Genomic DNA, 17,170 nt, shown 5'->3' on the forward strand with positions numbered 1-17,170 from the left:
ACCCCATAAAAATAAAAATCCATGGGTGCCTCCAGGATCCAAAAGGAAAGTGTGGCTCACTGTATAGTTCCCCCTACAATCCACAGAACTTCCATTGTATTCACTGGAAAATCAGAAGATAAAATGTGGTGGAAATACAAAATGGCATCTGCAGCCGCTGTCTGAAGTTTAAGCAATTTTCCCCAGCTGTAATTATTGATCTCTTGAGCTTAAAACAAATTGGCAAGGTGCAGATATGCAAGATCTTTTTAAACTAGTGTGGTTGCACAAGGAAACCATTTCAAACTATGTGGAACAGAAATAAAAATTCACAGTGCAGTAATGGCTGTGCACAAAGCTCTGAAATTTGGCACACAGATAGTAGAGGATGGCAGGATTGTGTATTAATTTCATGTTCATCGGTAGATCTGTTTATTTTTAATGATTCTTAAAAGATTAAGACAAAAGCACACTAACATCAGAGAAACATGGCAAAAATAACTTTGCATCTGAAAATTAAAAAAAAAATCATTAAAACCATTAGATTGACTGACTGACATGATATTAAATACAGAGTCCTGCCATCATCCACTATCTTTGTTCCAAATTTCAGAGCTCTCCACCCAGCCATGACTGCGCTTCATTTCCACCCTGCCACTTTCCCCCCATGGTCTTTTTGGTTTGAAACTATGTCCTTGCACAACCATACCAGTTCAATAGGATTTCCCTCTAGTTTGCGTCATTCTGCAATGACACAGCTGCACAAGGACACCTTTTTAAAGCAAACGGTATATGCAGATACTGCCCCCAAGTAAAGTAGCAGCAGCTATAATGCCTAGTCTAGGGAATGATTCAAAGAACTCTTCATGCTGAACACATGCCTTGAGGTGCTCACCATTAAGATGATCTAGGTGTCCAAAGACCTGCAGTGCACCTGCCAGTTGTGACCAGGAAACCTAGCTTTGGAGAACAGTGTGAGGCAGGCAAAAAACGACCCCCCAATTTCAGCCAATTCATGGAGGGCCAAAAAATTCCTTCCTGACCCCCTAAACAGATCAGCAAACCCCACAATGTGCTCTGGGGTGGGAGGGGGGAATGCCTCTCAGAAGCTGAGTGAGGGACTTTGCAGGCAACAACTTCAGCAGCTCATTTGCTCTGCCTGTCCAGGCCCCACAACCAATCAACACACATGTATACCCACACCCAACCTCATGCTTCATTAAGACTGGGTGGGTCAAATCTGCCTCACCCAAGACAAACAGGTGAGCAGTATATTTCCTCCTTCATAATCTTCTTATATGAGTCTCCTTTTAGCAGACTGCTTTTCCTTTTGTTTGCTCTTTCTTGACTACACTTCCATAGTGTTTTTCTCCTTTTACTTTTACTGCATTTTAAAACAGTCAATAAAAATGTACAACCCTCCCCCCATACCAATGTTATCACATTATTTGTTCAATAACCAGAAAGGCTTGTTCATTCAGCTGAGTCATTACCAGAATAAGCATGCTTGTTTTTGACAACATGTTCCACGGAAGATGATGGAGATGCATCATTAAATGCATCATTTACTGAGTAAATGCATCATTTACTCAGTAGCTTAGGTAAATGAACTAAGCCAAATTCTATCAAAGAAGGCACACACTCTCTCTACCGCACCTTGGGAGTCAACAGCAAATGTGACCTACTTAAAAACTCCTTCCCAACCCCACATCTAACTCTCAAAGTATGAAGCAGAACCCAACCACTGAATCTCTCCAAGAGATTTTGTTTTAATAAATTCATTCATCCTAACTTCTTGTTTTTAGAATGGCAATCCTTGATTTTCCAGAGGTGGGAGAGGTGAAACTTCAAGATCTTAAAGGGTGGGGAAAGAAAAATGATCACATTTGGGTGTGTAAATCAGCGCTGAGTCTGTGACCTGTAAAGAACTCAATCCAGACAGAATTGAACACATTTAAGTCCGATAGATTTCAAAGGATAAGGATCAACCACATGCTTACTTCTTCCACTGAAATAAATGGTACTTTAAAAGAATTTAATTTTGACTGGATTGCAGCCAGAGGATGCCAAGTAGGGATGTGCACAAACCGTGGTTGAAACGGCAGTTCGAGCACACTTTGGAAGTGGGGCCCAGGCGTTTTAAGAAAAAGAACAGGTTCTTACCTGCTTCTCGCCGCCCCCATGCAGCTTCCTGCTGGGACAGTGCACATCCCTACGAGAAGCCCCGCATGGTGTCAGCATTCACATGGCGTCCACACCCAGGCAGACACCATTTACCTGCTGGTGCTGTGTGGGGCTTCTAGGGACCCATGCCACCCCAGCAGGAAGCTGCACGGGGCTGCAGAAAGCACATAAGGACCTGCTCTCCTCTTTTTTAAAGCTCCTGGGCCCCATTTCCAAAATGTGCTTGAAGCTCATCCCTAACGCCAAATGTTTTTGTCACAAACAACCAGCAGCCTTAATTAGCTTCTCACTCCACCAAAACAACCCTGGACAATCTATCCATTTTACTTAGCTTTCTTTCCCACAGTATCCCAAGACATGAGGGCTGACATACTGTGCAGTGTAACATGGGTGGTTTTGAACCCATGCTGGTGCAAGCACCTAAAAAAAGGCCAACCCTCTTGCACAAGGATGCTCTTGCATAAATACTTAAAGTTGTGTACTTCCAGAACACTACACTTACATCATTTCCCATTGCAGAAGTGTAACCTTGCAACCTTAAGTAATTGTACAAGATCACCAATATTTTAGGCACTCAAGTTTCACTGCCCAACATGTCAGCCAAGACTTGTTAAAACATATGACAGCTCAGTCATAATATCCCAAACTCATTTAAATGGACAAAGAAATTATAGTGAACTGACTCTTAAAAATTGTTATGCCTAACAGCATAACAACTTACTAAGAAGTAAGACTTACTGAGTTCAGTGGGACTTACTCCCAAGTAACAGTGCAGTGGATTTTATCTTTAACCTCCTGTGTCTTATTAATTTGGCTGCTGACCTTACTAAAGAAGTCAGTAATTCTAATAATTTACTTTAGAGTAGAGTTTACTAGATATCTTGGTTGGTCATATCTTTACCACCATAAATTGTTCATTACTCAGTAATGAGGTTCAGAAAAAAGGAACTGTTCTTCATATACTGTTGTTCAGTATGCATCTGGAGTTCTAAAGAGGGTGAGATAGAAATACAGACTTCAGCAAAGTACTCATGCAAGCTATCATAAAAGAATACAGAGAATGTACTTACCACAGCTCTAGTGTACACCTCTTCAGCAAAACCATTGTCTTTGAATTTGGCCTCTGTTGGGAAAGTGTATTTCTCCAACCACTGCAGAAGAGGCAGATCTACTCGTGTTCCTGCAAAAGAATACTGTGGAGCATGGATGTGTGTGTCAACCAAACCTGGCATGAAGAACTCACTGTGGAGGAAAACCATGGGGTGGGAGGGAGAAATGATGCCAACTTTTAAAATCCTATTCTTATAAGCCTTTTATTCCTTTGTCTTAACATTAGCTTCTGTAACATGAAAGTAGAACATGCTAACATGAGAGTATAATAAAACTGAGAAAGAGCTTTATCACATGATCAGCATCTAAGGATCAGATTTCACAATTGGATGGAAGGAATACTTCCCTTTTTGGTAAAAACAATAACCTTATTCATATGATATACATGGGAATATTGATTCAGGGATGGAATGGGATTACAGTTGCTAGTTGTCGTGCCCACCCAAAGTCAGGAACAGAATCTACATGTGTACAATGTGTATGCATGTAGACCTGTATGTGCAGTTGGAAAGCTTGCAAAACACAGGACCTGAAGACACAATCTTTCCCTGCAGCCACATATTCATAGCCTCATATATATCATCTCAGTATAGCTAACAGTAGTGCTCATGTGTAAATGATGAGTGTTGGAATTCAAGCACATACAGAGAAGATATGAAAGTCCTGTCCTTTAATCACAAAAGTGTGGAGGTTGCTTGTGGTCACCTAATTATGACAGAATGGGTGTTTATAGTAGCAGCCTGAGTGACAACATGCTGCAATTCCATGCCTGAACTGCACATGTTGCAAGTGCCATGCTTGAAAGGCATCTGAAGAGATGGGTGAGCCCACAATTTGGACACTGTCAAGATTAGAGGCCTCTAACAGTTTGCACCAAAACTATTATTGATTAGCACCATCTGAAATGGGTCTCTTTCTCCCACAACTGGACAGTGTTAGCCTTGAGTACCCCAAGTGATGATGGTAATAAGGAATTACTTTGTCACAAGAGCTGCTTCAGGCATTCTATTAATGTTCATTATCACCTCTACCAACTAGATCTACAGGTAGCGGAAAGGCTCCCAGGTAATACCCAACAGGTTCAAATTCTAGGTCCAGATATGAGAAGATTTCTGTTGAAATTAAGAACTGTCACAGGAACAGGGGTGGTATATACTATATTAGCATTCTATACAAGTTGGTGGTTGATACAATTGTTTAGTCTCCAGTAACTTATTTTCATTATTCATGAAAATAAGAAACAGCAATGAAAGAAGATTGCAGCGCTATATTATATGATACAATTTCCCTATAAAATTGTAATTATATCTATCATATTGTATAATATAATTTTATAAAAAATATAATATACTACAATATTTAATAATATCATTTTATATTATAAAATCTCAGGATGGTTTACGATTTAAACCAAACAACACCTAAAACCTAAAAATCACGTTAAAACAAATTTTTGACAGGATCTTTATGCTTGGAGCATGTGAATCAACTATGTCCAGAGTTGTTTCATTTCAAAAATATTATTATTCAGCAGTTGGTTCAGAGTCGTGCCACCCACTATTAGCCTGTCCTAAATAAATTCTCATAGGAAATACACTAATTAGGGCAACTGGGTTAGAAAGAAGGGTTGGAGAAAGCTAAAAAAATAAACTTTGATTAAATAGTAAGATAAGCAGTGTGATAACATGGCTATTCAGCATGATTCTGAATGAATAATCCATATTCAAGGGCGTAGCCCAGTTTATTCTGTCCCATCCATGCCAGCTCTAGACATGCAATTGAACCCCAGGAAATCCCAGGAAACCTCAGAAGGCAAATAATGAACTGACCAGACACTGTGCAACAATTACTGGTGCTGCCCTTTTCTCAGCCTATATGTTTTACAGCGGTCAAAGCTGTTCCAAACCTCCCAACCAAGAAAAGAGCAATATCAGTGCTAGCTGCATGCAGGCAAATGTTGTATGGCTCTAAAGGTAAAGGTAAAGTTGTGCCATCAAGTCAGTGTAGACTCCTGGTGACCAAAGAGCCATGTGGTTTTCTTTAGTAGGAGGGGTTTACCATTGCCATATCCCATGCAGTATGAGATGATGCCTCTCAGTATCTCCTTATATTACTGCCACCCAATATAGGTGTTTCCCATGGTCTGGGAAACGTATAATCGGGAATTCAAACCAGCAACCTCTTGCTTGCTAGGCAAGTTACTTCCCCACTGTGCCATTAGGGGGCTGTTGTGTGGCTTTAAGGCAGGGCTTAATTTATACCTTGGCTTACCAAGCCTGGAACACATTAATTAAGAATGAACGACAAAGCCCCTATACAGATTCAGAATGAAGCTCCTCACTACTGAGTAGATAGAGGGTGGGTTCGACAGTGTGGCCAGAGCCCCAGGATTGCATACACACCCTACTTACACTCTGAAGAAGGATATGCTGCGAATGGGAATCATAAGAATGATGTCCAATCCAATATTCTGCCAATCTTGGAATATTCTGCTCTACTTGCTATATGAAACTTGACATCTGTAACTAAGATTTGGACTGAGGGACAGATGTCAGGTTCCATACCTCAAGTAGGACAAAATATGCCAAGACTAATGGATTTGTATAAAATGCTCAAGTTCTGCACACTCTTCCTGAGAACAGAAGCAGGGTGAGTGCATGTTCCCAGGCTCCGGCTGCTCCACCAAACCCCAGGTTCAGTGCTATGTGTGAGCCCACCCGGAGAGGCCCCACATATCAGGGAAGAGGAAAAGAAGTTTCAAAGCAGAACACACTGTTTCTAGACTGATTTAATCTCCAGTGTCTGTCTTACACTAAGCATCTGTACAGTAGAGCACTTTTGAGTGGTCAAAGCATTTCACATTTATATTATCGTGTAATCATGGACAGTAAGTATTATTGTCTTCATATTGCAGCAGATGGAGGGACTGAGCCTGAGAGGGTGTGGCTTGACTAAGGCCACTCTGTGGGTTCATGGCAGATGTGAGATTCAAACTGAGGACTTTCAGATTCATAACTCATCCACTACACTACACCAGTAAGCATTTTCCCCAGGTTGCCTGGGGTTTGTAATGGTTCAGCCACCCATGCTGGCATGTAAGGAGGGGAAGAGGCTCAAATAAATCCTTGTGTAGATTGCACTCCTAATTCTGAATCCTCCCTCCCCCCCCTGCAGATAAATTTAATACAAAATGTATTTTATGAGAGTTTCTTCTATGAGTAACAGAATACTGATTCAGCAACCTGGGGGATGCCTGCTTCTGTTCATGTCCACACTTCATATATTACTCTCAGCATTTTAGTCAATTATCATTCGTGATTCATGAACTTTCTGGCAAACATTCAAGCCTTTTCTGGCTGTATTAATACTGCAACAGCCCATCAGGCATCTCTTGTGCTAAGCACTGTAAATAAAATTTCCTTTCCACGAGTATTTATGCTAGTACTTCTTGACAATCCTAACATTCAGAGAAAACAAATCTCAACCTTGCAAAAATGATTGCATCAAAATTTATTACTTAATTTTAATGAAATCTGGCTGAATTGTGTATGAATGTGTTACACATTCTGCTGGGTATTAATTAGCAGGGTATGATGCACACAAACACATCTCACACACACTAAAATCCGCCCCCCCTTTCTATTGTACAAGAAGCTAAAACAAAGAGGCATCATGCTGCTCTCCAGTTTCCTGCTATGCACACTTATTAACTCAGCTGGAGTTTGCAGCCAACATGTTGTGGCAAAGCTTTATAGATGTAAACCAACAGAGTTCAAAAAGAACGTTTCTGCCATGTTAAAAGAATATTTCATCTTCAGTGCAGACTCATTCTGCAATTCTAAATGTGTTTTGTTGGGATTAAAGGTGGGACTTCATTTCAAGTAAATGTGCTCAGAATAGTACCCTACTGCTGAAGCAACCTTTGGTTGCAGTCCCTTTCATTTCAGCAGAATGGCTAGAGTTAATAGTTTTCAGATTTGCATATACTTAAAGCTACACATATAAATCAAAGCTAAATCAATGTTATGTTGTGAGCGGGCAGTTTGGAATGGAGAAGCAACCCAGATACAGGTGTGTCAACATGCATGGAACCTCATGGTGGGGAAGTGTTTGGGGGCAAGAATGGAGTGAAAAAGTGAGCAAGTTAGCAATGCTGTTGCATCCATATCTTCCAATGGGCTTTCTGTATTGTTAATTTCAACACGTAATCCCATTCTTATTGAACATGTATATAGCACTGGTGCCTGATTCTGTGTTACTCTCAACCAGTAGAGGAAGAGGACTGCGACTGAAAGACCAAGGCAAAGCCAAGACACTAGCGAACTAGACAAGACACTAGAAATGTGTGAATTCATCTCTGATCCTATAACAATGTTTTGCAAACAGTACATGCATCTCCCCCAACTGCACTGGGACCAAGAAGTATATGGGGTGGGAGGAGAGAAGTAGTTAAAGCCTTTTCTCATGCATTATTCTCATGCATGAGAAGCAGCGTGGTGTAGTGGTTAGAGTGCTGGACTAGGACTGGGGAGACCCGAGTTCAAATCCCCATTCAGCCATGATACTAGCTGGGTGACTCTGGGCCAGTCACTTCTCTCTCAGCCTAACCTACTTCACAGGGTTGTTGTGAGGAGAAACTCAAGTATGTAGTACACCGCTCTGGGCTCCTTGAAGGAAGAGCGGGATATAAATGTAAAAATGTAAATAAATGTAATTTAATGTCATTTTTAATGTAAATGTAATTTTTCCCAGCAAAAATCCCCCTGATGAAACTATATGCCCCATTAGAAAAATCCATACATATGTGTATGGTTTTCCTAATAAGCAAATAATAGCTTCTAGGGTTATTTTTATCAGAAAAGTGGTGCAGGGCAAAAGGTTAAACTGCCCGTCTCCTCTGCATGGTCCCAATCTGGATCGCTCCCTCTGACTGTGACTGCTAATTATAAAAGTTTAGAAACTGGAAATGCATGCACACCTTTCTATCATCTCATATAGATTTTAAGTTTTAGTTGTAAGCAAACAGTATGTGAGAATATACTGCATCTTTACTGCTTACTGGTGCAGAAGTTAAGGCAGGAGCTTTAACACTATTTCAGTGCTTTCTGTAGCATGAAAGAATTTATAAGTCTCTTAACCTTTCTCTTAAACTGAAGGGTTTTTATCTTAGAATTTCCATGTGTTTTAATAAGGAAATGCACTGAATTATAATTATATTTAATTATATTAAATGCACCTGTGCCAAACTAACCTTTATGTAATTCCTAGGTACTTTTCTTGACATTCCAGATTTTTTCATTTCTCATTAAGGAATTTTTCCTTAAGAAAAACATGAGAAAAACTCTGCTGGATTAGACCAGAGATAGGTCTAATCTGGCATCCTGTTTGCAATGATGGCCCACCAGATGTCCATGAGAAGCTCACAAGCAGGGGATGAAGACAAAAGCCTCTTTCTGTTAATTGTCCCACAGCAACTGGTATTTGGAGGCACATTTTGCCTGAACAGGTTCCATGACTTACTATGAGCCTCTTCTCATGATTTGTGAGAAGGGCTCCAGAGCGGACTTCAGGGAAGGTGGGTTATACTATACAGTGGTCCCTCGACTTACGTAGTTAATCCGTTCCGAACGGACGTTCGTAAGTCGAAATTTTCGTAGGTCGAAAAGCGCACCCACGGAGGTCTGGAAACACTCGTAAGTCGAGGAAACCGCATCTAAAAATTCGTAAGTCAAGGAAGCCAAATCTAAACCGCCAACTACTTCCGGTCTTTTTTGGCGTTCGTAAGTCGAAAACGTTGGTTGTCGAGTAGTTCATAGGTCGAGGGACTACTGTACTTCCCTGAAGATGATCCCGCTGGCGTTGCTGGGCATGCTCCCGGCTCACCCTGTCAATTCCCCGTGCTGAGGCAGCAGAGAGGGCCAGAGGCTGGGATGTGTCATCCCAGCCCCCGGAAACACTGTGATGCACCATGCAAGGCATCATGGGGATCCCCCTACCCCCCCCCCCCGCGTGGGCTCCCCGCAGTCTGGCAGCCAGATGATCAGAAAACGAGCACGCACTTCCTTAACCTTGTTTTCAAGGGTGGCTGCTTAAGCGGGTTTGCTGCCATGTTGCCGCCGGGATCAGCCCAATTCCGGCAGTTCACACGTACGTGCAAAACTGTTCTGGGCTTCCTTAGCCCAGCTTTGCACACATGTGTGAATAGCCTCTATGACAGCGAATCATTTATAAGTATATTCTCCGTAGGATTTTTGCAAGCAGACAGAAAAAGAAATTTAAGAGGGGAGACCTAGAAAATGAATATGAATAATATTTCAAGGAGTCATACTGAGCTTTCGGAAACTTTTTTCTTTTTCTTTTTCTTTTTTGGCATAGTGTCTGTATTTAGAGAATCGAGAAGAAATGCAAAATCTTCTCCTAGATTTGTATTCACTGAAGTTAGATCATCTAACTGATTTCCAGATAAGTAAGATTAATGGTCAGGGTGCAACTCTGGACTGTTGTTTCTTCCCATCTTGGATTTTCAATCCCCTTCCTAATGATCCCTAGCATGGAATTGGCCTTTTTCACAGCTGCCGCACATTGAGTCAACACTTTCAACAAGCTGTCCACCACAACCCCAAGATTCCTCTCCTGGTCAGTCACTGACAGCTCAGATCCCATCAGCGTGTACATGAAGTTGGGGTTGATCGTTCCAATGTGCATCACTTTACATGTGCCAACGCTGAACCGCATTTGCCATTTTGTTGCCCACTCACCCAGTTTGGAGAGATCCTTTTGGAGCTCCTCATAATCCATTTTGGATTTCACTACCCTAAATAGTTTGGTGTCATCTGCAAATCTGGCCACCTCGCTGCTTACCCCAAACTCTAGATCATATATGAATAAATTAAAAAGCACCGGTCCCAGTACAGCTCCCTGGGGGACCCCACTTCTTACTTTCCTCCATTGTGAAAACTCTCAATTTATCCCTACCCTCTGTTTCCTGTCCTTCAACCAGTTACCAATCCACACATGTCCCCTTATCCCATGACTGCTAAGTTTCCTCAAGAGTCTTTGATGAGGAACTTTGTTGAAAGCTTTTTGGAAAGGGGTCATCCCATGAAATTGATTGCCAAGAAATCTAGGCCCAACAACAGAAGTACCTTTTCACACAACGCATAATCAACTTGTGGAATTCTCTGCCACAAGATGTGGTGACAGCCATCAACCTGGATGGCTTTAAGAGGGGTTTGGATAACTTCATGGAGAAGAGGTCTATCATCGTCTACTAGTTGGAGGGCTATAGGCCACCTCCAGCCTCAAAGGTAGGATGCCTCTGACTACCAGCCGCAGAAGAGTAACAGCAGGAGGGAGGGCATGCCCTCAACTCAGGGCATGCCTCAGGGCATGCCTGTAGGCTTTTAGCGGCATCTGGTGGGCCACCATGTGAAACACGATGCTGGACTAGATGGGCCTTTGGCCTGATCCAGCAGGGCTGTTTTTATGTTCTTATGGCACTTTCCTGCAAATAAAGTATCCAAAATAGTTTCTGCCAGTTCTGTGAGTAACATATTTCCTGCAAGTAACTGGGTTCATATTTCTGCGTGTGCACAATGTGGCTTATCAAAGTGCAGATCAAAAGTATTTGAAATGGTTAAGAGAATGAGCTGGATGTCCCTGGATCAATTTGCACCTCAGCCATGAACTCACTTTGTAGCCTTCTCTAAACCACCATCTCTCAGTCTCAGGCCTGCCTCCCACCTTAGTAATATGGGGATAATACTACTAACCTACCTTACAGTTGTTGAAATATTTACTGTAGATAAAGCACTATGAGCACTCAGAAAAATGTTTCTTGAATATTTTTATCATAATCACCACTGAAAAAAAGAGATGACAATGCCTTATGACAACAGCAAATTAAAACAAATGCATACTTATTATTGAGTTCCCGTATTTCAGATGCTTTGAATCCCCACTTCTTTGCCAGTTTCTCTTGTTCTTCAGCTGGTTCCAAAAATGCAATCTAAGGAAGGGGAAAAAGAATATGAAATTCCAATATGTGGAATGGTTTGGTTGATAACTTACAGACCCATGCTATTAGAAAGCAAATACACCAAGAGTGCATCTGTCAGGACATCTGCGGACGACAACCCCACACCCTTACAGCATGTTCCTTTATCACATGGAAGTGGGCTGTTCATCCAAATGGTAATTCAGATGAACAGACTACCCTCATGTGAGGGCTTGCAGACATCGGATCTGAGGAAGATAGCCTGATGGGCACTCTCTTGGCATGTCCCGCTTTTTAATTGCATTGGCCAGTAAGGTACTATCCAACCTTTCCTGTATGTTTGGTATGACAGTGTGTGTGTTTCTTGTAAACTTTAGAAGTACATAGGTAAATTAGTAAAGGTGCTTTTTATTTCAGTTTAGGCTCACGTTTTTACAATAAAAATGGATTCACGTTAGATGTTCTGCTTAATTGTTCTTCCCAGGCAACTTCAAAATATTGTCCACCCATTACAGTAAAGACTGTGGTGTGATAACTCACTGCAAAATTCTGTTACCCTTAACTGGAAGCATTCATGTGCTGTTCTTGTTCTACAGCTACAAAACCCTGATAATTCTATAGACTACAGGTTATATCAACATTTCTTGCCTCCATGTGCCATAGTCTAATCACGTGGGGGTGGCAATTCATCCAAACAACACAACAACATGTGATGTTGGTACTACTTTAAGGTATTACTAAAACTGCACATGGAGGAGCAGTTTGTACAGCCCTCCTCCACACAATTAGACAATGATGCACTGGGTTGAGAGAAGACATGCACACTTCTGCCACACATATGATACTCTTGATTCAGCGTATCATCCAAACCAGCTCAAAGACACATAGAGATTAGGGATATAAGATGTTTCAGCATATTATTGATATATTGCACCACATAAACATTAGAGACATAAACATTAAATCTTAACTTTAGGGATGTGCATGGAACGGGATTTGCATTCCATTCTGAACTCAGAATGGAACATAAAGCCCAAAACATTCCGTCGGAGTAACTAGGCAAGCCAGTTGTTGCGACGGAAGGAGCTCGGAATGTTTTGAGTGTTCCTAGCATTCCAAGCACCTTTTTGGTGGGCTGTTTTCCTGTTTTTGGAAATGGCTTCTTATTGGCTTGTGGTCTCCTTGCTTCTTGGTTGGCTTGTTATCATACAAATCAATTTGATTTATATGCTAACAAGCCAACCAAGAAGCAAGGAGATTGCAAGCCAATCGGAAGCCAGTGCCAAAAACAGGTAAACAACCCACCAAAATGGCACTCAGAATGTTCCAACTCAGAAAGGGGTCATCCTGTTCCGAGCTTGAAACAGGCCCTTCATTTGAAGGATGTTCTGTTTAGAGCTCAGAACACTCAAAATGGCCCATTTCGAGTCGGAACGTTCAGAGTTGGAATATTCTGTACATCCCTAGTTTACTTCCTCATCAGCAATGGTCTGATACATATTTATATATTTCATACTTTGATGGCATTAATGCATGTATTGTTTTTTTTTAACTTTTATGGACTCAGAGTGCTGGCTGCCTTAACACCCTCCTACGTATACACGCACACTCCTTATAATCTTTGAAGAAGCAAACATACTAATTTTCAGTTTCCTGAATGGCAGAACCCTTTGGTCACAGGGACACTGTCACAGTTGGTGATTGTAGCAGTGGGATGCAAATGAGAGGGACAGTAATTAAGTCAAGCCAATGATGCTGAAGCATAGGAAAATAGGAAGCTGCCTAATATCGAGTCAGACCATAGGTCCCTTTAACTCAGTATCATCTATAAAGACTGCCAGCGGCTTCTCCAAGGTTACAGATAGGAGTCTCTCTCAGCCCTATCTTGGACATGCCAGGAAGGGAACTTGGAACATTCTGCATGCAAGCATGTAGGGGCTCTTCCCAGAGCAGTCCCATCCCCTGAGGGGGGATATCTTTCAGTGCTCACACGTCTCCCATTCAAATGCAAACCAGGGCAAACCCTGCATAGCAAATGGAACAATTCCTGCTTGCTACCACAAGACCAGCTCTCCTCTCATATATCAAAGTCAATTTGAGATGTTGGCTTTGTTAGTGTAAGAGTTTCAAATATCAACAAGTATTTATTTGAGGTTTTAGAACACGTTTTTTGAGTAGTCAGGGAGGACTAAAGAGTTACTTCACCAACCCCAAAACTGGGGCAATGGAATAAAGGAGGAAGGTATTAGTATTTACAGGGAAGAGGAAACAAAGATAAACTGGTTGCTTCATTTGCAGAGCTCCCACATACTGCTCAGGTATGGTATTACAGAACTGAATGGAATACTACTATGAATGGAATACTGCTATAAGGTCATCGCAGACAGCAATAAGTTGCATTGCTCCTGAGCTGTTCCAATCATGAGTTTACTCATGCTTCACACATTTTTACAGACTTTTGTTTTCCTTTCCAGAGCAACTTTGCCCTCTGTTCAGCCACGGAGTAGGGACCTTGTGTAGCACCACCTGCTAGCCACTTCTTGCTTTCCAGGAACTGATTATTACTTTTCTGATGAAAGGGGGAAAGGGCTGATTCTTTTTGGAAAGCAAGAGCTGCTGGCAGGTGACCAGGCACGTAGGAACCCAGTGGAGATGTGGGCGCAACCCTCCAAAAGCGGTTCGTAGGTGCCCTAGCCACACCCCTGCATCTGAGACATCATCTGCAGGAGACGTGGCCATATACAGAAACAGAGCCGTCTTCGCAAGGTGCTTTAGCCAGCACTGAGTTTCCAGCCTGGCTGGGAGTGTTTTTCCCTCCCTTGAAAGGCAGAGAGATGCACTCCCAGCCATGCTGGGAACCCAGTGCTGGCTGAACCGTCTCACAAACAGAGCCACATTTCTGCATATGGCCACACACCCCTGCATTTGATGTCAGATGCAAGGGGTGTGGCTAGGGTGCTTGGGGCAGCTCCACAAGGAGTAGTGGCCAAGTTCTTTGGACCTATCCGCAGAATGGTGGCACTGTCCCTGCAGGTAGCGTTGCAAACATAATCTAATCTGCATTTAAACAAAGCTTGGATTTACACTAGGAAGGAAGATGAATGGCTGCAGGAGTATGTGGAGAATGAGTAAACTTGTGTTTGGAACAGCACAGCTTATCGCTGTCTGTAATACCACACCTGAGTAGTGTGTGGGAACTGTGCAAGATGAGGAGACAACTTCAGTCATTCAAGCTGCAAAATGTATTGATGCTGTTTCCTTGCACAGAAAACCCCTTGCCAAGCACTACAGGAATTTTGCAGAAAATGACAGAAAAGGAATTAGCACTTGGGCAGACATCCTGAAGGCCTTATGAGAAGTAAAGAGGGGTTGCTCAGGCATGGGGGCATGCGTGCAACAAGTTTAGAACTATTACTACACCTCACTCCAAACTAACTACCTATTGAGGAAAGGCACTTCGACCAGGTAAATATCATTAATATTTTTATTTATTTTATTTATTAATATATTTTATACCACCCAAAACCTACGTCTCTGGGAGGTTTACAAAAAAATAAAAACAGAAAGTAAAACATTAGTTAAAACAAAATATTAAAAACATTACAACAATTTAACACTCTTTAAAGAATATTTTAAAACAGCATTAAAACCATTAAAACAATATTAATTAAAAGCATGGGCGTTCGCAATATTAATTAAAAGCATGGGCGTCCATAGATGACATCTATGGGCACTGGTGGAAACACATCTCAGCCACAGCTTCATTCCAACTCCAATACAAGAACACTCTATCACCAATTCAGCACCTGAGATGGTTTCAGAAACATCTACCCAGGAACTTGGTTTATTATCAGAAGGCAGTGGTCTTCTGATACATTTTAATGGGACTCTGGGGCATATAATCAAAACTTATGTGTTGCAAAAAAAAATTTTAATAGGATGAGAAATAGTAGGCTAGTTCGTACAATGGTTATTTGTTTGGGATCTGTGTGCTCTCCCATTTTGTGATCATGTGCTCATAAAAAGCAAAGCAAGAGGTGGGGCAATTGATCATCTGCGAGGCTCCTGCTGGGTTTTACTCCTACCCAGGGGCATAACAAGGTTGGAGTGGGCCCAGAGACAAAATTTTAAAATGTGTCCCCCCTGCTACCGCCTTCCTCTAAAAATTTTAAAATACATATTCAAGGAAGCTCAAGTGGGCGTTGGATGAGGGAGACATGTCTCTACCCCCCCCGCGAGGCAGGGGCTCCTGAGACAACCATCTCCCCTTGCCCTATTATAGTTACACCCTGCTCCTACTTCATTAAACAACTGGGTCCAGCTGCCATATAGGACAGAGCTGTCCTACCCATCACGAGCCTCACACACAATCACTTCCCACACTCCCTATCTTGCTTTTTATGATCACACCATCACAAAATGGGAGCACACACAGCTCCTGAACTTGGACGCTTGTCCTACCCTACTGTCTACTAACATGTGCTGTACACTTATCATGAAGTACTCAGTGAAACTCTTGCCCCCCACCCCTTTTTTTAATATGGGGAGTTGATTTGGAGACTTTGCTTTAGCTTCAGCCTATAAATGGTATTGCCACCTTCAGCTTAACCTGGAAAGAACACTTACAGCATGTGAGTAAATTTTTACAGCAAATTCAAGATGCTGGATTTAATACCAAAGCCCCCAAATACCAAACAGCGCTAGGACAAGTTGTTTATCTAGGGATATTGAGTCAGTGATGGATTTATATTGCAAGAAACATCTAAAATTGAAGCTATCCTGAAACAATCTATGTCTGCCACTAAAAAGCCGGTCCAATCCTTCCTTGGGCTGACAGGATATTTTCAAAGATTTATAGTACAGTTCAGTAATATTGCTGCTATTTTAACTGATCTGTGTGAAATATACTTACCATAAAAAGCCCATTGGACTGAGGCCTATGAAGAAGGCTTTGATTGTCTTAAAGGAAAACTCAACTCAGATCCTATTTTAAGAGACCCAGACGTTAATAAAGCATTTGTGGTGCATCAAATGCTCAGATCAAGGGTTGGATGTGGCTTTGTACAGGAGGGTCCAAATGGACTTTGCATCCTGTAGTATATTTGAGTTAAAAAAAAAATCTTGCTTGAGAGCACTGTCTTGTAACAAGTGAGAAAAAATGGTTGCTCATTGTGTGGTCTCTGTAGAAAGTGCAAGCTTATTTATAAGGTTGGAAGTTAATCCTACAAATGCACTGAAGGGAGGACCCTTCAGTGGTTACCATGTATGAAAAGCATCAATAAGAAACATTTGCATTGGGATTTAGTTTTAAAATATTAAATTTATTGACAGGTCCAATTTGTATTTATCTTTTCAAGGTATATTTTTCCTTGATCATGCATGATCTTGAACTTACTAAACCTTGTTTTAACTAATTGAACTATAAATATTTGCTGCTGATTATAATAAATAGAACCTGTGTAACTATCTACTAATGGTTCATCCAAGGCAACAGCTCTCTGTGGTGTTTTTTTAAAATTTGAAGTGACATGTTTTGGCATATGCATCCACACTACCCAATTACTTAACAGATGCATGTGCCTTAATACTCAGATCTTCTGATGAGCAATAAAAGAAATGCCACAGAGATGCTAAAGTCAAACTGGAAGGAGAGTGAGTAATGCCACTTATTGAACACAAACTAGCTAACTAGAATAAGTGTAAGAAAGACAAACATGTAACACCAGATGGCAAGTGTTGGAAACAGACTTGTTGTCATGGAAGAGGAGCTGCCTATACAGTATTCATAGCAAGGTATTTTTGAAATAGCTCAGTGCTGCAGTAGCAAAATGCCATATAATCAGTGCATCAAGATGTCATTTTAGTTAGAAAGGCATCATACAGATAGTAAAGAAAGAAGAT

The 17,170-nt window shown here is 41.5% G+C and overlaps 1 protein-coding gene across 5 annotated transcripts in view; it reads right to left on the reverse strand.

The window, feature by feature from the left end:
* GDA (guanine deaminase) overlaps positions 1-17,170 on the reverse strand; it is an 86,965-nt gene that overhangs the window by 58,188 nt on the left and 11,607 nt on the right. For 4 of the 5 annotated variants that reach the window (XM_053293714.1, XM_053293712.1, XM_053293711.1 and 1 more), the window contains exons 2-3: positions 11,193-11,281; positions 3,234-3,405 (exon numbers count right to left, since the gene is read on the reverse strand). In XM_053293714.1, the coding sequence (XP_053149689.1) occupies positions 3,234-3,395 (162 nt within the window). In that variant the 5' untranslated portion in view covers positions 3,396-3,405; positions 11,193-11,281. The remainder of the gene's footprint in view (positions 1-3,233; positions 3,406-11,192; positions 11,282-17,170) is intronic. The other variant, XM_053293713.1, reaches the window with a different exon arrangement.

Source organism: Hemicordylus capensis, chromosome 2 (assembly GCF_027244095.1).
Source record: "Hemicordylus capensis ecotype Gifberg chromosome 2, rHemCap1.1.pri, whole genome shotgun sequence".
Classification (NCBI taxonomy): domain Eukaryota; kingdom Metazoa; phylum Chordata; class Lepidosauria; order Squamata; family Cordylidae; genus Hemicordylus; species Hemicordylus capensis.